The 11896-nt window shown below is 39.3% G+C and overlaps 1 protein-coding gene across 1 annotated transcript; it reads left to right on the top strand.

Moving 5' to 3' along the window:
* Positions 1-713: 713 nt before the first annotated feature.
* On the top strand, positions 714-11893 carry LOC107299914 (coatomer subunit gamma-1-like; the record flags this gene model as incomplete). The annotated part of the gene is made up of 12 exons (XM_015829255.1): positions 714-887; positions 4249-4301; positions 4393-4473; positions 4776-4847; positions 6304-6383; positions 7088-7163; positions 7395-7487; positions 7944-8030; positions 8143-8300; positions 9391-9524; positions 11071-11138; positions 11768-11893. Coding segments are annotated over exons 1-12 (1065 nt in total), but the record flags the coding sequence as incomplete, so codon positions are not given.
* Between the last annotated feature and the right edge of the window lie 3 nt (positions 11894-11896).

Below are 11896 nucleotides of genomic sequence, written 5' to 3'. Positions count from 1 at the left end.
AAAAACCTCCAGATTCCCCACCGCCTGCCAGGTAACGGAATGTAAAATGGTTGGTATCTTTTTTACTGAAATTGTTTATTGTGCAGACACTGAAACTTTTTCAGGAAAACAAAAATAGGCAACAATAGAAAAGGGAAAAGGAAAAAAAGCCAGTTTGGGTCAGAACAATAATCAGGGTACCCCTCCCCCTCCCATTTTTTTCTGGAAAATAATTCCAGTGAGCATACGGAGAAAAGTACTGACAGTTCCAAAAAAACAGGAAAAAAAAATCGGTTTTCAAAAGGAAACGGAGATTGTCTGGAAAGAAACCTCCATTTCTTTTATACCAGAAAAAAAAAAGCAACGCTGATGTAATCTGAAAACAGTAAACGAGATGTGCTTTCCCCTCTTTCTTCCACTGCACAGAGTGGTGCAAAGCACAACTTTCCCTGCCTCTGCACTTCCGTCTTTTGTCGCCTTGCCCGAGATTGGCTGCCAGTCTTCCTTTCCGGCCTGAAGCTTTGCCCTCGACCATTGGCTATAAAGCCGATGATCACGATCCGCCTGTTCCGTCGTTGCGCCTTTCTCCTGGCAGCTACGTAGAGCCCTCTCCAGCCCATCCGCTGACGAGTGCGGCTGCGCGTCACTGAGCTGCTGAGCTGTCTCAACTTTGTCTTGCTGGCAGGAAGTGGCGCCTCTGCAGGAAGTAGCGATTTCGAGATTTCCACGCAGATGCGGACTGTCTATCTAGCGCTGCCGTTTCCCATAATTTCTTGTCTGTCTATCATAGCATCTTCCTTCTTCCCGGGCTAGGATTAGGTTAATCTTCTGCAGCTCCTTTTTTACCCGGTTCAGCACATCCCCGGACAGGATGCTAAAGAAATTTGATAAGAAGGACGAAGAATCAGGTGAGTGGAGAAACTCTAGAGTTGTCCAACGGGGCGACCTCCAGATTTGATGCGTGGCTACTCCCTCCTCGCTGTTGGCAGCTGCAAAAAAAGCTACCGCATCTGGGCTGCAAAAATCCGGATAGTAGCAAAACGTTTCGGACTTTTCTATATCCCTTGGCTTCCAGTTAGCAGACGTCAGGATGTTTGCAGGATCTAGGGGCTGAAATTACGGGAGCTGCAATCCAACATATCGGGGATTAGTCATATACTAGGAAGGGAGAAAAATACAGCCATCCTATTTTATGAATGAAATGCTACTGTATCAGAGGTGTATATGGTATAAATTATTGCAATTAATAAGAATGTACCTACTCAGTCCAATTCTCGTTAAAAGAAAGAACTACTGTCTCTTGATTGTGCTAAATATAGCATGGTAGGATTTCTTTAATCAAAGAGAAAATGACATTATAATACTGACAATAAGATCTTATTATAATAGTGCAATCTTTTTCTTTATGGATAACTCTATAAGAGAATGAATTTGCTATAGAAATATAGCAATATTTAATCTACTTTTTATTTCCTAAATTGCTATTGAAAACAAAAGAACATTTAAATTTAATTGTACGTCACCCTGAGTCATTTTCCAGAGTGAGATAGGTGGCATATAAATTTAAAATATAATTCAACTTTTTGCCCTGAAACAAAGATTAGAATTATTGGGTAGTTTCTCTGTCTCAGTTCAATCCAGCTCACAGGATTGTTTTTGTGGGGAAAACAATACAAGACTATCAATCTTATTTTTAAAAAGGTGTGATATAATAATTGAAGATTGCACAGACTGACTAGAAGCAATGCAACAATGGTGCATTGGAATATCTGCAAGAAATACCATTTGCGTGCAAGCAAGAACTAAGGGGATTTACAAAATACACATAGTAATAGAAAATGAAAAGGCTAAAGAGACAGCAGAATAGAAGGGATAGAACTGGAGAAAATAAAAAACAAAGACCTGCAAATAAAAGTAGAATAACTGTGGCAAAGGAAAGTAAAAATAATACTAATAGAAATAGGTGCCCTGGGTGCAGTCCCAAAACATCTGAAGACCACTTGAACACCATTGGCATTGACAAAATCACCACCAGTCAATTATAAAGGCAGCTTTACTCTGAACAACTTACATTCTTCAACAATAGCTTTAACACTACCAATCAATAATATCTGCCTATCCCAGGTGGGGTGCCGGGGGGGGAGACTCAATAAGTGGATAAAATGCCAAATCCAATCTAAACATCTGGCTGATTGTACAACCAATCACAATATAATAAAAAGCATTAATGTTGATAGGGCCTGAGCATTTAATTATTGACTAGGAAAAATGTATAATTCCATGCAGTTGTCTTTACCATATAGCTTTGAAGAAAGATACAAAAGTCGCAGTGAGCATCAAGGTAAAATTATCATAATCTGCTGGGTACATCAAAAAGGATATTATAACTTGAATAGACACAGAGACAGCTGCTTACCTAGATGATAGAACAGAACCTAAGGGTTAGAATATTTGAGAATCTTCAGCTGTAGGGGCGGGAGGAAAGCTAAGGAATATAACAGAAGGCTGTTAATTTTGCATGATAATTAAAACCTTGAGTGATAATTAATGGAAGGAATCTCAGGATAAAGAAAAGGAACTACTACTTAACACAGACTTGTTAAATCAGATAATTTATCTGATGATGGGTATCTATTTGGACAGTTTAAAAAGAATTAGACATAGGTAATTCTCAATTTATGACCATAATTGGGACCAAAATTTCCGTTGCTAAGCAACACAGTAGTTAAATGAACTTTGCTCCATTTTACAACCTTTCTTGCCACAGTTGTTAAGTGAATCACTGCAGTTGTTAACTTAATAACATGTTGTTAAATGAACGTGGTTTTCCCATTGACTTTGCTTGTCAGAAGGTCACAAAAAGGGATCACATGACCCTGGGATGCTGCAAGCGTCATAAATACATGCCAGTTGCCAAGCAACCCAATTTTGGTCACACGATCGTAGAGATGCTGTAACGATCATGAATGTGAAAAATAGTCATAATTTAATAATAATAATAATAATAATAATAATAATAATAATATTTGGCATTGACAAATTCGCTGTTAGTCAATTGCAAAAGGCGGCCTTACTAGGAACTGCTTCCATCCTGCGACGATATCTATAATACCATCAAACATCCACATCTGCCTATCCCAGGTCCTGGGAAAGGACTCGATAGGTAGACAAAATGCCAAATCCAGTCTGAACATCTGGCTGACTGTGCGATGATCCATAATAATAATAATAATAATAATAATAATAATAATAATAATAATAATAATAATAATAATAATAATAATAATAATATAAAAAAGTTGGAAGGGACTTTGGAAATCATCTAGTCCAACCCCCTGCTCAGGCAGGAAACCCTATACCATTTCAGACAAATGACTGTCCAGTCTCTTCTTAAAAACTTCCAGTATTGGAGCGTTCACCCCTTCTGGAGGCAGATTGTTCCACTGGTTAATTCTTCTAACTGTCAGGAAATTTCTCCTTAGTTCTAGGTTGCTTCTCTCTTTGGCTAGTTTCCATCTGTTGCTTCTTGTCCTGCCCTCAGGCGCTTTGGAGAATAGCTTGACTCCCTCTTCTTTGTGGCAGCCCCTGAGATATTGGAACACTGCTGTCATGTCCCCCCTCATCCTTCTCTTCATTAAACTAGACATACTCAATTGCAGCAACCGTTCCTTATATGTTTTAGCCTCCAGTCCCCTGATCATCTTTGTTACTTTTTCCAGTGCTCTTGTAACTTCAAATAATCACTAAATGAATGGGTTTTTTTTTAACCAAACGTATCTCCATCATGTGAAACTTCTCTGTAAATAGTCACTAAATGAATGGGGTTTTTTTAACCAAACCTATCTCCATCATGTGAAACTTCTCTGTGTTTTATTCTTTTTTTCTTTTCCTTCATTTTAACATTGAATAGCCTTTCAATAATAAAAGATCTTCATGCTTATGCATTTCATTATTCCTTTCTTATTTATTTGCATTGAATATGAAGTTAAGAAATATAGAATTATACTTGTCCTGAATTGCAATTGATCTGACTTAATTGCAAGGCTAAGCTAATATGTTGTGACACTTCAATTCCATTCGCACTGGAAAAGGTCAATAATTGCCTAGAATGACTGCATTTCTTCCTCTTTTAATCATTCCAACTTTTGTTATTAACTTTCAGAAATGTTAATTTTTATTAAGGGGTAAATGAACCTGGACTTTCCCAATTGAAATTTTGCCCGTAGGAAAGTCTTAATCATTAATTAAGTTGACTATCTTACATTGCAGGTGGAGGTTCCAATCCATTCCAACACTTGGAAAAAAGTGCTGTGCTGCAAGAAGTAAGTTTCCAAATAATGCTGGTCTTTTCTTCTGAGGAGTAAATCCCTGGATACGCCCCCAAATTCTTACGTCTACATTTCTCTGTCCTAGGCCCGAGTATTCAACGAGACACCTATAAATCCTCGGAAATGCGCTCATATCCTCACAAAGATTTTGTATCTCATAAATCAGGTAAAAGGGAGATTTTACTTACAAGGCCTTTGTTGTACTGGTTAAACAATCCTGCTCAGCTTGTCAACATTAAAGCTAAATTGCTGGAATTCCTTCGTTTATTTTTTCAGTGTTAAAGGAACTAGCAAAGTGCTCCTGCATGGTCTGAAGCAGTGTGAAAGGTGACTCTTTGTAGTGTGATCACCAGCACTCACTAACTTTGCCTCTCAGCTGGGTTAACTTTAGTCGTGAGCTTCTCTTGGCTAAGTCTTCCAGCTACTGGCACAAATACTAGCAAATGTGAGTTTTTTCTTCCATTCTAGGGAGAGCATCTTGGTGTGATGGAAGCCACCGAATCATTCTTTGCCATGACCAAACTGTTCCAGTCCAATGATGTAAGTCTTTCATTGTGCATTTTGGCATTTACTTAGAGTGGAAAGAGGATGTAGGGCCTCTATTCAGAAGGTCCATTGTCAGGGGTACTTCTGGGGATAAGATTACGTACATGTACAAGATAAGCTTTTGATCCCAAGAACGATCAGTGTTTATTACTTAAATACTAAATAAGCACTTTCTTGGATAACTGAATTGTGAGTATATTTGAACGTATTCTAGTACAGTGATGGCGAACCTTTTAGAGACTGAGTGCCCAAACTGCAACCCAAAACCCACTTATGCATCGTTGAGTGCCGGGTGGGTGTTGCCCATTGGGTGGGTGTGGCCCATTGGGTAGGCGTGGCCCATTGGGTGGGAATGGCTGCGGTGGTAACAGCAAACTGGGTGGGACTAAAAAGTTCAATCAATCAATTCCAACTTTGCAGGACCTTTTTTTTTTCGCAAGAAGTTGAAATTGATTGATTGAACCTTTTTTTTTTTTTTTTGCACACGGCGGCGGAGGCCTAAAGCGAAAAAGTTTTATAAAACCCAGCTGAAGGCCTAGGACTGGGGCGACGGCGCGCGTGCCTCTGAGTGCCGCCTCTGGCACCCGTGCCATAGGTTTGCCACCACTTTTCTAGTACATCTAAATTGTCTATACTTCTTATAGGTGATGCTTTACTCTTATTTCACAATTAACTTATACCTATTAACAATAGTTTCTTTCTTTGTCATCCTATGCCTATTATTCTTATATTTGTTTCCTTCAGCCTATGTTTCTAGTTCCGTTTTTAGCTTTTAGATATCCTTGAACCTATATTTCTATATATACCTTCTTTTATAAATGTGCTTCTTTGTTTACAGACATACATCTATACTCCACTTTGAACCTTTTGTGTACAGTCTCCCAGTTTTCCTTTGGAAATAACCCGTTCCCTTTCTTTCCCCGTTGCATGATTTTTTTTTTTTGTTACAATCCCTTCAAAAAGGGATTGTAGCTGCCCTGTCTGGCTTTGGTAACTGGCTGCTTCTAATCAAAGTTCTGCTGGGCCTCTGAATGGGGGGCCTTGGTAATTTGCTAAGCTCTCTAGGGCAGGGGTTCTCAACCTTGGCAACTTTAAGACTTGTGAACTTCAACTGCCAGAATTCCTCAGCCAGCTTTGCTGGCTGAGGAATTCTGGGAGTTGAAGTCCACAAGTCTTAAAGTTGCCAAGGTTGAGAACCCCTGCTCTAGGGATTTGATGTCACTGCTGGGATGACAACTTTGGCATCTCGCCCTCACAATTGCTTGATGCCAGGCTGCATTTGCACATACCATCTCCTATTTATTTATATCCTATGTTGGCTTCTCAGTTTCAGTTTGTATATCCAGATGCAAAATATATAGGGACCTCATCTTTTCCTGAAATATTGGCCACTTTATACATCCTGTCAATATTTGTACATGCTAACTCTGTTGTTTGTTCTCTGTGTCAGCCAACTCTCCGCAGAATGTGTTACCTGACCATCAAAGAGATGTCTAGCATTTCAGAAGATGTCATTATAGTAACTAGCAGGTAATGTTTTCTTGAATCAATTGAACTGTATAACATTCCAAGTGTATAAGGAGGGGGAGGAGGGGAGCAGCAGTAGTAAAAAGAGATGATGAAACTGGAATCATTAGCAAAAAAAAAAAATGGTAGCTTTAAAAGGCTATTGAAATGCTTATGTAAAGAAACCTCACCATTTAATTGATCTACCCCAAGTTTTGAGTAATCCAAGCACACAAGATACATTTTGATATGTGTTGCTATCCTTCTCTCTCCTCTCTTCCCAAATGTTTTTGCTTTTTAATTATATGATTTATAATTAATAATAATTATAAGGAAGTAAGGTTAATGTTAACCACATTCAAAATTTTAAAGTGATGCCTACCAATGTTAGTCAACAATAACTCTGCGTGTATATGTATGCTACACACACAGTGTGGGTTTTTTCGCTTGTCTTAGCACATGCTGCATACCCAGCTTTTGGGAATCTGTAAAGCAGGGTTAAGGATCTAGTGCAATGAGTGAATCTGGTCTCACTTTCTCAGTGTTTATACAGTGAAATACTACATTAATAATATGCATTGTGTATGTCTGTGTGGTATACACATATGTATTGAAAGACATTATGTTCCTTTGATGCAACTGAGTTGCCGAGGGAAGTCAATTCTTGTAGTCTAACACCTGATATAATAAATATATAATACTAACATCTCTATTCCATTTTTGTCCAGTTTAACCAAAGATATGACAGGAAAGGATGACAACTATAGAGGCCCTGCTGTGCGAGCACTCTGCCAGATTACAGATGTAAGTATGAAACATTTGCATCTTTTCTTTTTTGCAATCCTTGTCATTTTTTTTCTACATCTTCCCATCATTATCTGCATCTTCCTTTGCTTTGTTCTTAGTGGGTTTCCCCCTGTCTTTCTCCTGCATTGTTTGCTCCTTCACTATGGTCTTTGTCCATTCTTGGAAGTCTTGGCAGATGTTCTCCTACGTCCCTTCCAACCAGCCTCCCATGTTCTGTCTTCCCTGCAGAGCACCATGCTCCAGTCTATTGAGCGCTACATGAAGCAGGCGATCGTTGACAAGGTTTCCAGTGTCTCCAGCTCTGCCTTGGTGTCATCTTTGGTGAGTAAGTGCTTGCAGAATTTATGAACTAGGCAAGAAATGTTGAGTGCTCATTGTCCGACAGGACACCTCTTGTTTTTTTAAAAAAGTGAAAATTATGACGGAAAACCTCAGCTGGCCCAGACACAGAAAGAATTGACAGATGAATAGTTCTTTGTCAATTCTGTGAGTAGCGGTGCGTGACCATTCTTAATTGATGGAGCCATTTGTCTGTTTGGAAGAAGCAAGAATGTGGTTCTGTGTTTGTTCTTGCTAAATTATTTTAAAGGCATGAGCTGTCACTATTTTAGATCACGAATGAGAGAGAAAGAGAGAATAGAAAAATGATGATGGAGCGCAACTCCTGGGCCACAAAACTTCTAATCTTTTTTGGAGCTATTATATGTCAATTGCAATGTTTCTGTTTGACATTTGAAGCAACTTCTTGATATGTTCTCTGGTTTTCTTCCTTTACAGCACCTTCTAAAGACGAGTTTTGATATAGTAAAACGTTGGGTGAATGAAGCTCAGGAGGCAGCATCTAGTGACAATATCATGGTCCAAGTAAGAGTTTTAAAGCTAACCTGGAATGTATAATGCTGTGGCCTGATGAATTTATGTGTAGAAATATAGAAATAAAGTTGATGTCTTATCTTCCTTTGCTACCTTGTTCCAGTATCATGCTCTTGGCTTGCTGTATCACATCCGCAAGAATGATCGCTTGGCTGTCAACAAGATGCTAAACAAGTTCATGCGTCATGGGCTGAAGTCACCTTTTGCCTATTGCATGATGATTCGAGTCGCCAGTAAACTGCTTGAAGAAGAAGCTGGAGGGTAAGAAAAAGACATTTTTCTGTCTTCAGAGCCAGTTCTATAGAGCCAGAGCCAGTGTAAGTGATTAAAGGCACCAGGGTAGAAACTGGGAAAGCATGAGTTCTAGTCCCTCACATGTCCTCATCAACCAACACGTGTCCTCACCAAGACATATCCAAACCACAACTCACCAATACATGTCCAAACATTTATTCTGCACCATATTGCATTTTTTTGGCTCCAGTAAGGCCACAATTGCATAATCCGCTGTCTCTGTTGATACGTCTATAAAATATTATAGACGTATCAACAGAGATATTAGCAATTAGCAGTCTGGTATTTTCTTAAACTCGCTATTCTCATAAAACAAGATTGAGCAGGATGAATTGAGCACTTAGAATACTGCATCCAGTTTTGGTCACCATGATATAAAAAAGACTCTAGAAAGAGTACAGAGAAGAGCAACAAAGATGATTAGGGGACTGGAGGCTAAAGCATATAAGGAACGGCTGCTGGAATTGGGTATGTCTAGTTTAACGAAGAGAAGGACGAGGGGGGACATGATAGCAGTGTTCCAATATCTCAGGGGCTGCCACAAAGAAGAGGGAGTCAAGCTATTTTCCAAGGCGCCTGAAGGCAGGACGAGAAGCAACAGATGGAAACTAACCAAGGAGAGAAGCAACCTAGAACTAAGGAGAAACTTCCCGACAATTAGAACAATTAATCAGTGGAACAACCTGCTTCCAGAAACTCTGAATGCTCCAACACTGGGAGCTTTTAAGAAGAGATTGGACAGCCATTTGTCTGAAATGGTATAGGGTTTGCTGCCTGAGCAGGGGGTTGGACTAGATGACCTCCAAGGTCCCTTCCAACATTATTATAATTATTGACAATATTATGTTTTATAATCTGTGCAGTTCTCTGTTTAAATTTAAAGAATGCTGATGTTTGTACTACCTGATCAGCAATTTTAACCCAATAGTTATAAACTAAACTTTGATCACAGAAAAAAGAACCAGTCAGTGTTTCAATAAAATGGGTGATAAAGAATGTTTGAATCTAATATTTCTTTTTCTTGTTTTTTTGTTTGTTTCTTTCTTTCTTTTCCTAGCCGGGATAGTCCCCTGTTTGATTTCATTGAAAACTGCTTACGGAACAAGCATGAGATGGTGGTCTATGAAGCAGCATCTGCCATTGTTAACTTACCTGAATGCACAGCTAAGGAACTAGCTCCTGCTGTGTCCGGTAATGATGTCTTTTTTTTTTTTAACAACTTCATGCTTGAGTTTGCTGAGTTGCTTGACATGTATTGGTTTGGTTTGGTTTGGTTTGTTTTGATCTAAATGAAGCTTTACTGGCTGCAAAATGAGCATTGTTGCTGTGTTTTATGTAAAGTTGCTTTCAGCCACGCTGCTTCATGTTTAGATGTTAGACCAGTGGTTCTCAACCTATGGGTCGTGACCCCATTTGGGGTCGATCGACCATTTCACGGGGGTCGCCAAGCAAGGCTGTCCGCCATTTTTTTTCCCCCTTTTCCGGCGGGTGCCTTACCTCCCTTGGGCTGGGCCAGCTGGTGGTCGGCCTGCTCCATCTCTGCCGTTTGCCAGCTACGCCTCGGCCGGCGCAGGGGGCGGAACCACACATGCACGGCGCTCCCGGGCATGGAAAGTCTTCGACTTACGACTGGTTTAGTCCTCGACTTACGACCGGTTTAGTCCTCGACTTACGACCGGTTTAGTCCTTGACTTACGACCGGTTGGGGGTTGTGGCATTAAAAAGGTTGAGAACCACTGTGTTAGACTGTATTGCAGAGTGGTATCAGTAGAGTGACATTCAAACTCATTGTTGCTTTGTGGAAGAATACATATATGTGGTATCTCGTCTAATGGTTTCGGTAAAAGGGCCTGATCTTGTAGTACAATAAAAAAAAAATTGCATTTGATAAAACAGTGGCTAGAAGAGATACTAATGCAGAACATTGAGCTAAAACCAGAGCTCTTTCTGCTGGGTATCACTAAGGAGAGATACAATAAATGATCCCTTTACCTATTATTACACATGCTAACAGCAGCAAGATTAGCCTTTGCACAGAGATGGAAGGATAATGAGACACCCTCAGAAGAAGAAGTAATAAATAAGATTTTATCCTGTGCGGAAATGGATAGGTTGACATTGGAACTTAAGGAGAAGAGTGAAACAGATTATTATGAAATCTGGAATAAATTGTACAATTGGTTGGGGAAAAATAGACGGAAAAACTCTCTGATTCATATTGAAAATATTAAATGAAAATTTAGAATATAGATGACGGGACCCACCAGAGAGAATATTTAAGAGAAAAAGAGACATTTGTTGGAATATGTGGATTACGAATTATAGAAATCAATTGTTAACGATCTTTCCTTACAAATGTAAACTATGCAAACACACAGTTAACCGACTATTACGTGATTTATGTTTTAAAAACCAATAAAATTTATAAATAAAACAAAAAACAAAAAAAAACCAAACCAGTTTTCCAAAAGAGGAAAGAAGCTTAATGAGGGAAACAGACAAGGAACTGAAGCAGGGACCATCTTGTAATCTCCAGTGGATAGTTTATAAATTATTAAAGTAAAACATAAATTTATGACTTCTTTGGGGCCTTTCTGAATGAGATAAGCTGGTCTTTTCCACATAATTTTCCTATTTTCCTGGTATCTCCTTATATAATGAGGCTGCTGATAATGGATCTGAATCATCCTTTCATAAAATGGTGGGCTTAACTTCTTATAAATGTTACTTTTCCTAGTGTTGCAGTTGTTCTGTAGTTCACCGAAAGCGGCTCTTCGCTACGCAGCCGTCCGAACCCTCAACAAGGTAAGATGGATCAAAGACATTGAATTTGAAATCTAGAGCATATCTGTTAGTGATTGCTTTTCCAAGGCCCAGTTTGGAATCCAAGCATCTCCACTCAAGCTGCTGGGTATTCTAAGATCCTCAAGAGAGGTCCAACTTCTACTCTTGTGGCAATGCAGGTAGATCAGGAGATCAATCCTTGGCTTGTGTTTATCTATGAAATTCTCTTCATGAGGAAAGCTTAATTTTCTTATACTTTGCTATCTTTTCGGACACTTAGCAAATCTTACTTTTCCAAATAAAGGCAGAATGGTGCCTGCATTTCAAATAAAAAAAAGAGAGATGTAGATTATTTCATATCCCAGGATCAGAGTTTGGTTGAAGATCCTGGTGAGTAAACTGTAATTTTACCAAAAAGAGAAGAATCTGGAAATTGTGGTTTAAAAAGAATAGGTTCGAAGGGATGAAGACTGAGTATACGAGAAGGCAGGCAAAGGGGTGAGGGAATGAGGAGCATATTCCTGGCATAATAGATGTATCCGGCTCACTCTCTCCAGATGTACATTTGATTTATGTACATTTGTATGTGAAGGCTGTCAAGGTCACCTGATTTGCGTGAGGTGAATTCTGTTTTGTTTTCTCTTTATTAGGTTGCCATGAAGCATCCATCTGCTGTGACTGCCTGTAACCTTGACTTGGAGAATCTTGTGACTGACTCCAACCGCAGCATTGCTACTTTGGCCATCACAACTCTACTGAAAACTGGCAATGAGAGTAGC

Source organism: Protobothrops mucrosquamatus, unplaced genomic scaffold (genome assembly GCF_001527695.2).
Source record: "Protobothrops mucrosquamatus isolate PMUCROS unplaced genomic scaffold, P.Mucros_1.0 scaffold5706, whole genome shotgun sequence".
Lineage (NCBI taxonomy): Eukaryota > Metazoa > Chordata > Lepidosauria > Squamata > Viperidae > Protobothrops > Protobothrops mucrosquamatus.
Note: the sequence above shows the minus strand (reverse complement) of the source record. Positions and strands in the feature narration are given on the sequence as shown.